This window comes from Heloderma suspectum, chromosome 1 (assembly GCF_057233095.1).
Source record: "Heloderma suspectum isolate Gila_16-S chromosome 1, 16-S_ref, whole genome shotgun sequence".
NCBI classification, from domain to species: Eukaryota; Metazoa; Chordata; class Lepidosauria; order Squamata; family Helodermatidae; genus Heloderma; species Heloderma suspectum.
The window spans coordinates 73429842-73447196 of record NC_139458.1 but is presented as its reverse complement, the minus strand read 5'-3'; the positions used below and the strand labels follow the sequence as shown (position 1 = coordinate 73447196).

Below are 17355 nucleotides of genomic sequence, written 5' to 3'. Positions count from 1 at the left end.
TATTTTTTATCTTTATAAATGAAATAAACAATACCAATAACCTAATCAATAACTACAATTTCCCAGCAATACAATATTCTTAGGAGGACACAGCAATAACGAAGGAGGAAAAGGGGAAAAAAAGAGAGAAAGAAAAAACATTGGCAATATTACAGTTCAATACAGTATAAATAATCAACCTTACATTTCAATCATATCATCAGTCTTATAGCAAGGAAGCAGGCCTACAATTCATTTCCATATATTCCATATATTGCCCTTCAGCTAACATATAATATTAAAGCTTAACAATTTAACCAGCCAAAAATCTTACTAACCAATAATGATAGTAATAATAAAAAAGGAGATTTAAAAGGATTAATAATACTAACAAATCACTAATAAATTTTATAATATTATATGATAATAAATCCTAAAATCAACCTTACAACAATCACTAATATATTTTGTACTAGATATATAAATGAGTGCGCACATTTCTATACACCCTCAGACAGTAAATTTAAGTACAGTGTATCATATCCATTTGAAAAAGAAAGGATTTAAAGAAAAAAGAGAAAAGAAAAAAAAATGAGGGAGGATAAACAAAAATAACGGATATATATGTGAGCAATTATCTCTGGCCTAGCCTGATTCTTCCAGACTAAACATAATCAATTAGCAAAACATGTTTGTAGATTCCAGTTCATGGTGGTGAAGCAGAAATCTCACGTGATTTTCCATTTAGCCACGCCTCCACCATTTCATGATTTAGAAACTTCTTCATCTGGCCTTCAGAAAAAATGCAAAATGTAGCAGAATATTTTAAGTGATATTGTAAGTTCATTTGTTTGGCCAGATTTTTCGCCTTGGTAAATTGTCTTCTTTTGTCAGCAACCTCTTTGGTGTAATCCAGAAATAACATGACTTTATCTTGTTTCCAAAAAAGGTTTCCACCCTCTCTTGCCAAACGCAGGATATAATTTTTTGTGGAGATTCTTGAAAATTGAACTATAATCGTATAACCAATCCCTTTGGCATTTGACACACGGAATGCCTGCTCAATATCAAATGAGTAATCAGATGGCACAGGGAGTATCTCATGCAGGAATTTATCTACAAAAGTAGACAAATTTACATCAGTAGGTACATTTTTAATACCAATGATACGTACATTTTCCCTGCGTACAGAAGCCTCCAGTTGAGAGATTCTGACAGAGAGATGGTTGAAAAAAGCTTGTGATGTTGTTTCATTCCCTGCCACCCGATCTTGCAGCTCGTTAATCTTCGCCTCCATTTTTTGCCAAGAAGTGTTGATTAAATCCACAGCCCCTTGCAGGGCAGTGCTGGAATTTTGAATAGTATCCAGTCTGTTAGCCTGTTCAGCAAATTGCAAGGACAAAGTTTTTATCAAAGCAAGTAACTCCTCTGTATTTTCGCTTCTCGGAGCCTTTGCCAAGGGAGGGGTGGGGGTGGGGGAGGCGGAGGCGGAGAACCTTTTTTTTTTTTTTTGCCTTAATGTAGTCATCCTTTTCTTTAAACAAATCTTGCAGGTCCTCAAATGTTGTTGACATATCTTAATCCATTCCTCAAATGTTGTTGGTGTTTCTTAATCCATAAACTACAATGGAGCACTTCAGCCCTATTTTCTCCAATTTAAATAGGAGGTTCAAAACAATTTGAGTGATGATTAAGCTCTGGCAGACTGGCTCTGGAGTCCAGCCCCCCTGCTAATACGCAGAGATAGCTAATCTTCCGAAACTCAATCCAAAGCTGCTCCTGCCCCCCCCCTTCATTCCAGGGGAGAGATGAAAAGGTTTTTCAACCTTTTAAAAACCTGTTTGAGATAGCGTCCCGCGGAAGCTCCACGGCATGCTGCAAGGGCGACATTGGCTCCGACCGGACGTCCTTCAAAATAATACAATCTTAAACATTAAAAACATTGAGGAGGCAGCAGTAAAATTAGAAATTTACTTCTGAGTAGGCTATAAAACTGGTAATCACATTTTGGGTTCTCCCACTCTTCCTTGGACCATGACCACTTTGCTTTTGGTCCTGCCCACAGATGGAATGCTGCCCCTGATATCTTTCCCAGATTGGAATTCGGCCCTCTGGCGGTAAATGTTGCCCCATCCCTGATTTATTATGTACTCCCAATATACTCATACTCCAATACAATATCATTGTGTTGTAATAATATGATTCATAAACTTACTTCTAAGAGATTTTTAACAAAACTATTTCTTTCAGGAAATTAATTAATTGTATTCAGCAAAGCTCTGCATTTTGCAAGCACCTAATTACATAATATTCTTGGATAAAATGAAAACTTACACCCTAACTCATAAATATAAATAGTCTTGACTCAGTTGGAGCTTGACCCCATGTATATTTGCTTAGGATCATGGCCTTAAATTCAGTTACATGGATTTTGATTTGTTAAAATATTTGAATACTGTTCTGTGGGGAATGTCATTACAGGGAATGGAGGAAATAAAGAGGCAAATTGATCAGCACATTGAAGTGGATCCTGACTGGGAAGCAGCCATTACTATCCAGATGCAATTGAAGAATATTCTCTTGATGTTTCAGGAGTGGTGTGCCTGTGATGTAAGCTGTTTCAATAAAATTACACTACTGTATAGTAGAAAAAATCTGTTAATAGAGTAATCTAAAACATTTGGAGTTTGCTAGTCAGCAAGACCCCGACCATGGCAAGCCTGACTGTTCAACTTTAACTCATGATTTCCCCCTACCCCCTATATTCTTAAGAGTTCATATAACAAAATACTGTTATGGTTAGTTCAATTGTTTATTACTTTAAAAGGCTTCTGGAAATACTTGTACACAGCAAAAAACAAAACCCGCCCTTCTGTGTGGAACTGTTAATATGCTTGGCTACTCTATGCAAATATAAATAATACTGATTTATTTTAGAAGTTGTAGATTCTGGATTTAGCTATTGTTCTGGGTCTTTTGTCTTAAAACTTTACCAGTTGTTTACAACTCTCTTTTAAGGAGTCTGCTATGTATTTTTATTAGAATCGTATCTCTTCATGACCTTAGAATCCCTTGTAGAAGGCTGGAAAATGACTTCTTGACAAATTCTGGAAATGTAGATGATAAAGCTTTAGAAGTGAAAGAATGTGATTAAATAACAAAGTTCATTTAAGAACAAAGTGCCAGAAGGTCATTTGGAAAAGAAATGGATATAAAGATGTTCACATGTGCTAAATATTTTTGACCAGTATTCATGGAGATACTGCTTGCAGCAGAAGAAGTGACAAAAAAGTTGTTACTAAGAGATTCTTTAGAGCAATGCACATTTTTGTAGAATAACTTTTATCTACATATCTTAGGAGTTAAGTTTATCTTAAAGGTATAGGAGTTTAATACTCAACTCTGTTGCCCCTAATTAAATATGCTTTCATAAGCCATATAAAAGAATGGAAATGAGTCTGTATGTTTTTAGTCCAGTTAAATTATAGTAATAAAAATAAGGCTATACATTTAGTGTTTTAATTTTTTTTAATACAAATTGTCTATTTTAGGAAGAGCTCTTGCTGACAGCTTACAAGGAATGCCATGCAGCAGTAATGAGATGTAGTGCAAGTAATTACTCATGGCACAAGACAATGCTTCACTTATGTGGCCATACTCTGGAAAGCAAGTACTTCAAGGTGTCAGCAGATCCTGTTAGCATACATCTACCATTGTCCAGAATGCTTGCCGGTGAGCTCTAGGTTACTTGCAAAGTCTGAGAAATTAATTTTCTTTTTAAATTGCAGTCTGTTTTCGAGAAAAATTGTACCTAAGGTTCCTGAACTTGGAGGTTGTATTTAACCATCATGGCTACTAAGGACAGGGAAGGGCATACTGGAGAGGGTATATTGTCAAGCAGACTAGAAAACCTAAAAGGGGTAGACTCTTTCACAGAAGCGCTGTGAGGGACAATACCAGGCTCCAAAGGTAATTTATTGGTAGGAACGTGCTATCATCCCTTAGACCAGAACATTCAGGGTGATCTTGAGATGGGAAATGAGATCAGGGGGCCTCCAAACAAGGAAGTGTTGTAATAATGGGTGACTTCAGTTACCCCCACATTGATTGGATAAATGTGTGTTCCGGTCACGACAAAGAGATTAAATTTCTCAATGCCCTAAATGACTGTGTTCTAGAACAGTTGTTAATGGAACTGACCAGAGGGGAGGTAACCCTGGATTTCATCCTAAGTGGCGTCACCCAGGACCTAGTACAAGATGTAGAACCAACTGGAAACAGTGATCACCATGCTATCAGATTTAATATACATTTCAGTGGAAAATTACCAAGGAAATACAATACAGTCACATTTGACTTCAAAAGAGGAAACTTCTCTAAAATGAGGGAACTGATAAAAAGGAAGTTGAAAGGGGGAGTCAAGAGGATTAAATCCCTTCAGAATGCTTGGAGGTTACTCAAAACCACAATAACAGAAGCTCAGCTAGAATGTATACCACAGCTTGGGAAAGCTAGCACCAAGTTCAAGAGGTCACCGGCATGATTAATGAGCAGTGTAAAAGAAGCCATTAGAGAAGAAGACTTCTTTCAGAAAATGCAAGTCTTTCCCAAAGAGGAAAAGAAAAGGGAGCACAAACTTGCACAAAGGAGATGCAAGGAGACAATAAGAGATGCAAAAAAGCATTTTGAGGAGCATGTTGCTAACAACAACGAGGCCAACAGTAACGAATTCTTTAAATATATCAGAATCAGGAAACCAGGTAGGGAGACAGTTGGACTGTTGGATGAAAATGGAGTTAAAGGAGCACTAAAGGAAGATAAGGGGATTGTGGAGAAGCTGAATGAATTATTTTCATCTGTCTTCACTGCAGAAGATATAGGACAGATACCTGTGCCTGAACGGATGTTTTCAGGAAAGGAGTCTGAGGAACGGAGGCAAATAGTGGTGACAAAAGATGAAGTTCTCAACCTTAAGAACATAAGAAGAGCCATGCTGGATCAGACCAAGGGTCCATCTAGTCCAGCGGCCAACCCGCTGCTCACAGGAAACCCACGAGCAGGACATGACTGCAACAGCACCCTCCTGCTCATGTTCCCCAGCAACTGGTGTACATAGGCATACTGCCTCTGATACTGGAGGTAGCACAAGCCATCAGGACTAGTAGCCATTGATAGCCTTCTCCAGGAATTTATCTAACCCCCTTTTAAAGCCATCCAAATTGGTGGCCATCACTACATGTTGTGGTAGCAAATTCCATAGTTTAACTGTGCGCTGTGTGAAGAAGTACTTCCTTTTATCTGTCCTGAATCTCCCATCCTATGCAAGTTTAGACAGAAAAAAGTCCTACAACTCCCAGTGGCCAACCAGCTGTCAATGGGAAACTCATAAGGAGGACATGAGTGCAACAGCACCCTCCCACTGTATTCCCCAGCAATTGGTGTGCATAGGCATACTGGCTCTGGTACTGGAGATGGCACATAGCCATCAGGACTAGTAGCCATTGATAGACCTCCAGGAATTTGAGAGGGGATGGCCCCTTTTAAAGCCATCCAAATTGGTGTCCATTACTACATCTTATTGACATACTGAGAATTAATAAATCACCAGGCTCAGCTGGTATCCAGCCTAGAGTTCTTAAAAAACTCAGATATTAAATTGCTGATCTTCTAATAAAAATATGTAACGTGTAAGATCAGCCTCTGTATCAAAGCACTGGAGAATGGCCAGTGTAACACCAGTTTTTAAAAAGGGATCTAGGGGGGATCCAGGAAATTACAGGCTGGTTAGCTTAACATCTGTTAAGGGGTGATCCAGTAGACATTGTTTACTTGGATTTCCAAAAGGCTTTTGACGAAGTCCCTCACCACAGACTCCTGAGAAAACTTAGCAGTCATGCAATAAGAGCATTTCTACACCACCCTAAAATCCTGCAACTTTACTGGGGCTTTCTTCCATTTTAAATGCAGGCTGTCTTTACACACACTTTTCTTCCTCCCTTTCCCCCTTATCTGCATGTTTTATATGTTTCATTATACAGCTACTAGATAGCTTTGTGGTCTAGCGCCTTTTATTGTGGGATTTCCTCTTTTCACGGGGGAACTCAACGCACTGTAATTTGATAGCTCATTATCTCTGATATGTTTTAAAATGGAATAAAGGTCATTCAGTGCTGGAGATGCCCTGGAGGTTGACGATGCCATGTAAAGGACCCGCAAACTTCCATGAGTAACTAATCTCAATAGCAGGATAAAGCCCCATGTGGAGAAGCCTCAAGAGGAGAGGTCCTCTTATGGATCAGCAACTGGTTAAAGAACCAAAAGCAGAGAGGAGGAATAAATGGCAAATTCTCCCAATGGGGGGATGTGAACAGTGAGGCCCCACAGGGATCTGTATTGGGACCAATGCTTTACAGCATATTCATAAATGATCTGGAATTAGGAGTGAGCAGTGACAAAGACGCTTGCTCCTTGGGAAGAAAGCTATGGCAAACCTAGACAGCATAGTAAGAAGCAGAGACATCACCTTGCCGACAAAGGTTCGTCTAATCAAAGCTATGGTTTTCCCAGTACTAACGTATGGCTGTGAGAGCTGGACTATAAGGAAGGCTGAGCGCCAAAGAATTGATGCTTTCAAACTGTGGTGCTGGAGAAGACTCTTACGAGTGCCCTGGACTGCAAGGAGGTCAAATCAGCCCATCCTAAAGGAAATCAACCTTGAGTGCTCATTGGAAGGACAGATACTGAAGCTGAAGCTGCAATATTTTGGCCACCTAATGCGAAGAGAAAACTCTCTGGAGAAGACCCTGATGCTGGGAAAGACTGAGGGCAAAAGGAGATGGGGACGGCAGAGGATGAGATGGCTAGATAGCATCACTGATGCAATGAATATGGACTTGAGCATGCTCCGGGAGAGAGTGCAGGACAGGAAGGCCTGGCGTGCTATGGTCCATGGGGTCACGAAGAGTCGGACACGACTGAACGACTGAACAACAACAACAAAAGTGAAGTGTCGAAGTTTACAGATGACGACATTAGGGTGGTTAAAACAAAATGGGTTTATGAGGGGCTCCAAAAGGATCTCTCCAAACTGAGAGAATAGGCATCAAAACGGCAAATGTGGTTCAGCGTAAGCAAGTGTAAATGGTGCATGTTGGGGCAAAAAATCCCAACTTCAAGTATATGTTGATGCGATCTGAGCTAGTGGTGACTGACCAAGAAAGAGATCTTGGGGTTGTTGTGGACAGCTCGATGAAAATGTCAGCCCAGTGTGCGGTGGCTGTGAAAAAGGCATATTCCATGTTTGACCTAATTAGGAAAGGAAATTAAAATAAAATTGCCAATATTATACTGCCTTTATATAAATCTGTGGTGAGACCACACAATACTGTGTACAGTACTGATCACCACACCTAAAAGTGATATTGTAGAGCTGGAGAAAGTGGAGAAAAGGGCAACTAAAATGATCAGGGGGCTGGAGCACCTGCCCAGCAGGTTATGAGGGAAGGTTACAGCAGCTGGAATTGTTTAGCTTAGAAAAAAGGCAAGTAAGGGGGACATAATAGAGATGTACAAAACTATGCATGGTGTGGGGTATGTGGATAAGAAGACGTTTTACTCCCTCTCTCATAATACTAGAATCCAGGGTCATCCTGTGAAGTTGATTTGTAGGAGGTTCAGGACAGATAAAAGGAAGTACTTCTTCACACAGCACACAGTTAAACTATGGAATTCACTTCTACAAGATGTAATGATGGCCACCAATTGGGATGGCTTTAAAAGGAGTTTGGACAAATTCATCCAGGAGAAGGCTATCAGTGGCTACTAGTCCTGATGGCTATATGCTACCTCCATCAGAGGCAGTATGCCTATGCGCACCAGTTGCTGGGCAACATGGGCGGGAGGGTGATGTTGCACTCATGTCCTGCTTGTGGCTTTCTGGGAAGCTAGTTGGCCACTGTATGAGCAGGATGCTGGACTAGATGGACCTTTGGTCTGATCCAGCATGGCTCTTCTGTCTAATCCCCTTTGAAAGCCATCTAACCAAGTAGCAATTGCCACATCTTGTGGCTGTAAATTCCTCAAGTTAATTATGCATTTGGTGAAGGACTTTATTTTTTTCTGAAAATAAATACTTTCCAATCAATTTCATGGGATGACTCTAACTTCTAATACAGGAGAGGGAATAAAAATATATCTCCATACCATCCATAATTTTTATTTTGTCATTCTCTCCCACTCCCAGTTCTTTTTAAAAGCCCCAAATGCTTTGGCCTTTCGTCATTATGAAGGTGTTCCAACCTCTTGATCATTTGATTGCAACTTGCCTGATGTGAAAACTTTTGCATGTTTTGGTATCATACATAACTAAATGGGTTTAAACCATAGCCTTCTGCAATATATTAATTTAGAGTGCAATCCTATGCATGTTTAGAAAAGAAAGTCCTACAGTTCCCAGTATTCCCCAGCATGCCATGGGAGTTACAGGACTTTTTCTGTCTGAACATGCATAGAGGTTTTAAACCTTAGAAGTTTAAAAAATGTGCCATATAAGCATTGTTGAAATGAGTGGAGTTCGTACAAATACATCTTGTATCTCACTCTTGATTAATACAGATTTCACTGTTGATGTATTTCCTAGGTCTGCACATACAATTAAGCAAAACTGGAGTAATCTCCAGACTCCAGGAATTCATATCGTCTGTAAGTATCTCCGTTGGATACTAATAGTGTCCTGAGATTCAGTTGGTATGAGACCAGTGTGGTGTAGTGGGTAAAGCGTTGAGTCTCCATTCTCCTGTTCCAGGTTCAAGTCCCTATCCTTCCATGAAGCTGACTGGGTGACTTTGGGCCAGTCACTACCTTTAGTCATCACAGGATTGTTATGAAGATAAAATAGGAAGGGGGACAGCCATGTACACCAGGGGTGCACAAACTTTAGACTTGTGGAATCTACTTTGTATTTTATTAGAACCCTGAGATCCACCAACCAGTAAAATACTGGCTCAGGCAGGCAGACATGTGCTAAGAATTTCATAGATTCATAGAATCATAGGGTTGGAAGGGGCCTACAAGACCATTGAGTCCAACCCCCTGCTCCATGCAGGAAGCCTGATTCCCAGGCAGTCTCCCATCCAATTAAGGAACAAGAGTTTCTCTGAGCACCTGTACAGTCCAGGGATTTATGATCAGTACTAAAATCAAGCTTTCAAATCCTTTCTCTCAAAAATCCACTCTTGGTTTTCTCCCAAGTGTCCTTTATTCAGCAACCAAATTTAGGGGGTAAAGGCTTTTTAGTTGTTGCTATTGTTAGACAGTTGGGAGTCAGAAACTCTTGCCATCTACAGCAAATCATGTGAATAAATAAAGGATTAGTAATAAGCTGTTAATGTAGAGAGATGTTCCATCTACAGCTGTAAAGCCCTATTGTGTAGAGTTTTTTGTTATCAAATATAAATAAATATTAGGCACACTCACAAAAGTGGTGTCTCTTTTTTCATATTCAAGTTTTTTTTTCATATTCAAGGGTTTTCTGTTTATATTTCAGGTATCTGACATTAGTTTTTTCTGTTTTTAAAGGTTTCTCTGGGTTTTTTTTTAACCTGTCTTGCCCCCTCTCAGATGTCTATATGTGCTGATTATGGGTTGGTTCTAACAAACTTGTCAGCTACGTGAGGGGGAAGGTGGATCACAACCACACAATGCATCTGTCCCACCTCTTGGTATGCTGGCTGTCCGTAGGAGCATCTCATTTCCATAAAGTCTATGCACAAAAATATTGTAATCATATGAAATCTGGGGACTGACTTTGAGGTTCAGGGCTATACATGCTGGATTTTTCCACATATAGACACTTGGCAAATAAGAAGCCCATGCATAGACATCCAGCAGGACAGATGATCACAAATGCAATTTAATAATATTGGGTCTAAAAAAACAGGTTTGGTGGGCAGAGTCCTAATAAGCCCAGATTCAAATTATGCATTAAATATCAGATAATTGATAATGTGGTAAGTGGGGATGTCTACGTTTAGTTGCAAAACTCTGCTGTGAACAGTTATTACTTGTACATAGGTGTAAGTTTGATTTTCTTTTCATTTTTAAAGAGGATTTGTCTTTGGCCTATTTAAACATGTGAAAAGATACTAGCTATTTGAACCTCACCTAGTTCTTGGGTGCTTCTAACAAGGCTTTTATTGTGCACTTGTCCTGCCCCATTCACGGATTTTGTGGCGGGTCCAGATGACATCGTCTTCAATTTGTAGCCCTCCAGTGTTTTCCCACAGCTGCTTCCACCTTTTTTTTTCTTACCAGAATAAATCCATTAAGAAAGAAAAGATGGAATAACTGCACAATCCCTTTGATTATTAGCCCTCCATTTGGAAGCATTTTTTGTGTGTTCCTTTCTCTCCCCCTTCTTCATTTGTGGGAGAGGGGATTGCCTCTTTGACATTCCCTCAAAGTAGAAAAAAAGCAAATGTATTTTCTCCTTTTTTTCTGAAAGTCCAGAACAGCTATTTATGGGATCAGAGTATGTTTTAAAAGCTAGTAAAAATTGTTATGGGCCGGTAACTCTTGTGAGCTTAACTGCACGGCTGAATTATAGTGCTGCTTGGAAGGGTAGGGCAAAGGTGGGCTGACTTCAGTCTTACATGATCCACTTTTTCCTTTTTTTTACTAAAATCTTTGCGGTCCACCATGTGTGTTTTGAATTTACAAGCAAGAGTGCATATCTCCCCACAGATAATGCATAATTTGTATTAAGTTATCCTTGCTTAAGAATATGAGTGCCTAGCTGCATTAGACCATGGTCCACCTGGTCCAGCATTCATTCCTTGAATCTTATAAACCAGCAAGAGTCCCCCCCTCCCCATTGGCCAGTGGTCCAACAGTGGATCAGAATTTACCTTCTGCCCATCCCTGGTACAGGTCAGATGGCCTACTACATAATCAGTTTTAAAATTAATGATGCGGATTGATCCAATAGAGACGCTCATGTTGTCCTAGGACAGGGATGTGGAACATCCAGCCCATGGGACTAATTGACCCTTGGCGGTTCTGTATCCAACCTGTGGAGCCTTCTTGGGTTCCTCCATGGAGCATGCATTTGGCTTCCTCCAGCGGGGAGCCCTGGAGGAATCCCCACTGTTATCTCTGATCTGAAATTGGAGATAACGGTATGGGTGGGGGACTCGGATGGCACTGGGAAAGTAGGTGCCCCTCCCAGCTTTGGCCAACTGGCTTTGTGTGGCACCCCCATGAGGACAACGCACACTGCACAAAGCCAACACTGGACAAGTCCCTTTTTCTATGCTGAGAGGCATGGAACTCTGTGCTTCTCTCAGCATATATACAGGTAAAATGGGTGGGTGTGATAATGTCATCATCCAGGCCATAGACGGCCTGGTTGGAGGGAGGGGGGCAATTCTGTTTCTACATCTCTGTCCTAGAACTAAAGTCTAGGATACAAGGCTGGCCTTGTCATACAGCAAGATGGAGTGATTTGTTTAAGGTGACACTGTGGGGGAGGGATAGATTAAGGCAGGAATTGGTGCCGCATTGCACAACAAGACTTTTTAAAGTGTTGGTCCCAGCAGGGCTGGGTGAGCACCCTTTGGGCACTGCTTCAGGAAGCAAAACATCTTGGGTCTGCCCTGGTAGGATGCATTGCATCTTCAGTGTTTGAAGATATGATACATGCTTATGCACTCAGTGGAGGCTGGTGGCTCCGATGTCACTGGGGCAGTAAATCTGCTCCAGTTTCAGTCAGAACTCTAAAGGAGCTATCCAAGGTGTTTTGCAAGCACCTTGGATAGCTTCTCTTGAGTTCTGACTGAAACCCGGAGTGGATTAACTGCCCCACTGACATCGGAGCTACAAGCCTCCACTGTGTGCACTTCTTTTTCCATAAAATTCCAAGAGACAATTTCCTAGTGAATATTTGTGCACCTGTGGCCGATATTTTGTTTCAAGAACATGTGAGATTTTAATATATAGGCCCTTGAGGCTTGGGGGAGGTGAGGGTAAATTTTATCAGCCACTAGTCCCTGCCAAGGTCTTCAGAGCCTGTATCCCAAGGCTGAGTCATCCTCATTTTCCTCAGACAGGAAAGATTTAGGTCTGTAGTAGCTGACTCGCTGGCCATGATTGAACCCAGCCGTGATTGAAACAAAATCGTGTGGTAGTAAAGCTGGTATACAAAGTATCGTTAAAAAAACCCTCTATTGCCTCCAACCTGCTGTTGTATTTTCCTTTTTCAATTGTAGAAAAATGATTGTCTATATGTTATCTATCTAGTGATTGATTTCATTATGCAAAATGTCATGTTTTTTTCTACTTTTAGGAAGAATTCCAAGTGCAGACGTTGATAGAATATCCTTTGCGTTGTCTAGCACTGGTTGCTCAGGTTGCTGCAGAAATGTGGAGGAGGAATGGACTATCTCTAATCAATCAGGTACTTTCCAAATTACAGTGAATATATTGTACCTGAAGTTGGAGCTGTGTTTCCCACAGAGGTTAAATTACCAATGCATTTACTTCAAGCAAGTTAGTGAACTAGAACTTATTGCAAAGCTTATTCAGTAAGTGTGAAGCTGACTGGGTAACCATGGGCCAGTCACTACCCTTCTCAACCTAACCTAACCCACAGGGTGTTGTGTTGTATAACCTGACAGGCTATGTGCACTGCTTTGAGCTTGGAGGAAGGATGGGATAAAAATCTGATACTATATTTGTGGACTCTCAAAGTACAAGGTAGAAGCTGTAAAATGAAGACATGCAAGCCCCAAATAAGGACTTGCCAGAAACTCTAACTTCGCATACCCAATAGTTGTTGCCACTTGGTATCATGTAAAAATAGATCAGGTTGCAGTGCTGGCAGAGGTAGAAATCAGAACCATCATCACCTCTGCTGCGAAGCCAGCTTCATTAGCATTGCCCCTCCTGCAGTTGTCATCTGAGAGCCACTCCATGAGGCAGCAGCAGAGGGAGGGATAGGAAGCAGGGCCACTCCATCAGCTCAGCTGAGAGACCACCTATTTTGGCTCCTTCTTTCTTTGAACCGTGTTCATTCCAGCAGGTTGTGATAAGGTCTCTGTAGCTGAATTTGCTTTTTTTCTTTGCCCTACCAATTCCTTTCCTTTTTGTGTCTTGTCTTTTCTATTGTAAGCCTGAGGGCAGGGACTGTCTCATTATTCATCTTTGTAAGCCTCTCGAGAAGACATTTTGGCTGAAGAATGGGATAAAAATTAAATTAAAAAAGAAAATCAAGTAGTCAGTTTCTTGTTCTAAATGTTATGATATAAAGAAAAATAAAGTGGCTTATGGAAAAAATGAGTACAAACCAGCATACTTTGCTGGATTTCACTAGAAATATATGAATAGTTGGACTGAGTTTTATAACTAAAAGATGTGTTTTCTATCACATGATCCAATGTATAGGCATTGAACATGGGTGCTGGAAAATATCTCAAAACAAAAACACAACCTTAAGGGAAAGGATGTAGACTGTGTTCAGCAAATGAGAAATAAATGTACATGATTGTATGTACAAAGAGCTAAGTAAATACAGAACATCGTTTTTCTATTATTTTAGTTTCTGAATATATAGGTATGGATTTTTAGTCCACCCATTGGGCTGGTTCACACATCATGACAAGCTACCATGAGTTAATTAACTCATGGGATTCTGAGATGTGTGCTGGCAAAATATTCATATTTTGAATATGCAAGCTATAGCTTGTTGTGTTATGCAAAACCGGGCATCATGGGTTATTTTGGGGGTTAAACCACCTTCAGATCACCTTAGAACAACCCATGGGCTTGCATATTCAAAATGGCGGTTGGCATGCACCTTGGAGTCCTGTACGTTAATTAGCCCATGGTGGTTTAGTGTGATGTGCGAACCGAATCATTGCAAAGAATCAGAGAAGCCACAAATATGTTAAAATAGCCAGTTAAAAAGAAATATGAACCTAACAAATATTAAAACTCCATACCTGCACATACTTAACCCCAGCCATTAAAATTTAGCCCAGACTTCTAAAGACCTGAAAACAGAAGGAGGATCTGTCACCAAACCTTAATTTTTTTCAAGATACGAGCAGGAATTACTATTTTTTAAGGGACTGGATCCAGAGAAATGTCAGTGGAAGGTGACTTCCCTGCCCCACCTTCCCCGGCAGCTCCTCTAGCCCACCCCCCCAGCCTCTCCAGATGGTCAGGAGATCTTCTGGAATTGGATAGGCTGTGGTGCACAGAGGATTCCCCGAAATCAGGCAGACACACCTTCCCCTGACTCTCCAGAGAGGCTTTGCGATAGGGCTGCTGGGAAGAGGAAGTGGCAGGAAGTCACCTATCGACTCCTTCCACTGGCACTGGTCTGAGAGCTTTTCTACATGAGGAGCATTTTCTGCTGTTTCTACTTTTGGTTTAATCACAGAATTGAGATCTGAACCCTAAATGCGGAGAATTTCCTTTCCTGCTTTTCCACTACATAACCTCTAGGTGGCACTGTGGTATAGCGGAATAGCACAAGTACACAAGAGGAACCCGTACTTTCTTTTGCTTTCACAGTTAAATGCTGCATTTTCCCTGCTCTAAAAAAACTTGGCAAAAGTGCTGGTTAAAGAACGGAAGCAAAACTAGAGGTTCACGAAATTGTCTAAAGAACCCGTAAACAACCAGGAGTTGAGAATGAAGGGCACATAAATGCCTTGTGTAGAAATGCCTTGAATCCAAGTCAGGATTTTTTAATATGCGGTGTCAGTTGTTAGTACTCAGTATCTGAAATGTAAGTGATACTTGAACCTTTTGGAGCAAAGATGTGATATGTGTGTCTATTTTTTTTTGCAAACTGAACAAATGGGCTTATGTGCATAAAATATAAGAGGCTAACTTTGTATATGAAGTTTTACTACTGAAATTTAAACAATATTTCTTGTCTTTTCAGATATTTTATTACCAGGATGTTAAATGTAGAGAAGAAATGTATGATAAGGATATAATTCTCCTTCAGGTGAATATGCTTCTAATCCCTTTGGTCATATAGTAACAGTGCTTCTGTATCACTGTTATTATTCTTTAATGCTATTTAATGTGCATATATCCGGTAGATTGGGGCAGCATATATGGATCCAAACAGCTTCCTCTTGCTGGTACTTCAACAGTATGAATTACTTGATGCCTTCAAGAAGATTATGCCAACCAAAGATCAGGTAAGCAGACCTATCGTGTTCATTTTCACAGTTGAAAATATAATGTGGAAACCTCATGATTATATATTTGATTTTTATTTTAGGTTATTTATATTGTATTAAATGTTTCATTTTTATCTACTCTGCCCTGAAATCCTCTTTGGGATGAAGGTGTAGTTTATAATTTCTTTAAATAAACAAAATAAATATATTCATTTCAATTAAATAATATTTTTGCTAAAAACACTCACTAGTGAGTCAGTTAGGCTATTTGCATCTATAGCAAATGTTTAGATCATATAGACTTTCTAGATCAAGTGTGGGAAGCTATGTGTGGGTGGGTGGCCAGATGTCCCCACCCAGCCCTTCGCCCTGACTTACTGTCTCTCCAGCTAATGTGCCAGGTGGATGATCCACCCAGCGTATTGGCCACGACTCTGTGCGCTGGCTTTCCCTTTTGAAGGAGGCTGATGTGCAGCGAAGATGCCCTGGCTAAAGCACTGTCTGGATCTTCCACTCATTGTGTTGGCTGGTGCTTGCTCCCCCCCACAAAGGGAATCTCCTTGTTATCTTCAATCTCCATTGGGATGCAGTGTCGTGTGCAGGGGAATCCCCTTGTTATTTCCTTTCACAGCACAGATGGGAGATAACTAGGGGTTCCTCACTCCATCCCCCTCCCAAAGACTCCAGTAGCCTCCAGGCCAGGGGGTAGGACTTGGGGAGGAGGAGCTTGGGGACAGGAGGGGGAAGGGCCTGGTAAAGGGACCCAAGCCTCTGGGGGCTGGTTTAGGCCTGCAGGCCAGAAGTTCCCCACTCCTGTTCTAGATCATAGAATCATAGAATAGTAGGGTTGGAAGGGGCCTACAAGGCCATCGGGTCCAACCCCCTGCTCAATGCAGGAATCCAAGTCAGAGCATCCCTGACAAATGGCTGTCCAGCCCCGTCTTGAAGGCCTCCAGTGTGGGAGAGCCCACCACCTCCCCAGGTAATTGGTTCCATTGTCGTATTGCTCTAACAGTCAGGAAGTTTTTCCTGATGTTCAGTCGGAATCTGGCTTCCTGTAACTTGAGCCCATTATTCCGTGTCCTGCACTCTGGGATGATCAAGAAGAGATCCTGAATCATAGATTGTCTTCATTTGCAACTCAAAAATGTTAACAGCGGAATGGACAAGATATCTTTTGCAGTGGTTGCTTTCATACATCCCAAAATGGGATCTCCTCTTGCAGGCCTAATTTCATAACATGTAGGATAGATTGAAACTCTATTCTTCTGTTCTGTGGATAGCCTTGGATCAATTTCATATACTCTTAAGGGCTTCAGTTAACGTCAGACCTGAGTCTTTTAAATAATTATATTGTTACAAGAACTTGATTTATTTATTCTTTCTTTAAACCTTACAGGATTTGAATAAACAATGTAACACATTGATAGAAGAGATGCTTCAAGTTCTTATCTATGTTGTAGGTAAGAAAAAAATAGGAAAGATATGGGCCGTCTTTCTTTCTGTTGAAATGTCTTTCCCTGCATTAGAACAAATCTATCAATTAGTTTCTCTAATTCCTTCTTAGTTTGTTGTTGTCTGTAACCAATATTTGCTACTGAAAGTAGGTTTAATAGCATGTTTTTTCCACTGCACATCTGTGCCCCTCTAATTTGTAGGGCTGAAGATGATTGACATCTGTTTAGGTATAATAGGTTCTCCAATACTTGAAAACGTAATATCTGAAAAAAGTACTTTAATGTTAGATGACATATTTATTACAAATCGTATTTGGATTAATTATGAACCATCTGTTAATGTTGTCCAACTTACTGTATGGCTCTGTATCTTCTTCCACCACCATTGGCTGGTTCCTGAGACCCTTGTAATAGTCCCTTTTCTTAGCAGCCATACATGGCACTACCATCAACTATTCTGGGTGTGTGACCATGTGTCTCAAAGGAATGGCCCAGCAGACACCTCACTGGATAGCCTATGCATGCCATTACTACTTAGGAATGGTTGTATTCCCAGTGGCTGTTGATGGTAGTGGCAGCATTGCACTGCTTCTGAATACTGGGCGGGAACAGGGTCCTCTGGATATGCTTGATCCTCGCAGCGGGAGAAGTGGATGCATGTGTATGGTGAACTACGTTTATTAATTATTTATTAATTATTTAATTTATTAATCGCCCATCTGGCT

The 17355-nt window shown here is 40.7% G+C and overlaps 1 protein-coding gene across 8 annotated transcripts in view; it reads left to right on the top strand.

Moving 5' to 3' along the window:
- The window catches only part of UBR1 (ubiquitin protein ligase E3 component n-recognin 1), a 112894-nt gene that overhangs the window by 34736 nt on the left and 60803 nt on the right, over nt 1-17355 (top strand). For all 8 annotated transcript variants that reach the window (XR_014789637.1, XM_084847611.1, XM_084847621.1 and 5 more), the window contains 7 exons: nt 2461-2589; nt 3531-3711; nt 8618-8679; nt 12320-12430; nt 14927-14992; nt 15090-15191; nt 16573-16636. Coding sequence is in view for 7 of the 8 variants with exons in the window: in XM_084847611.1 (XP_084703737.1) it covers nt 2461-2589; nt 3531-3711; nt 8618-8679; nt 12320-12430; nt 14927-14992; nt 15090-15191; nt 16573-16636 (715 nt within the window). In the remaining variant the exon portion in view is untranslated. The remainder of the gene's footprint in view (nt 1-2460; nt 2590-3530; nt 3712-8617; nt 8680-12319; nt 12431-14926; nt 14993-15089; nt 15192-16572; nt 16637-17355) is intronic.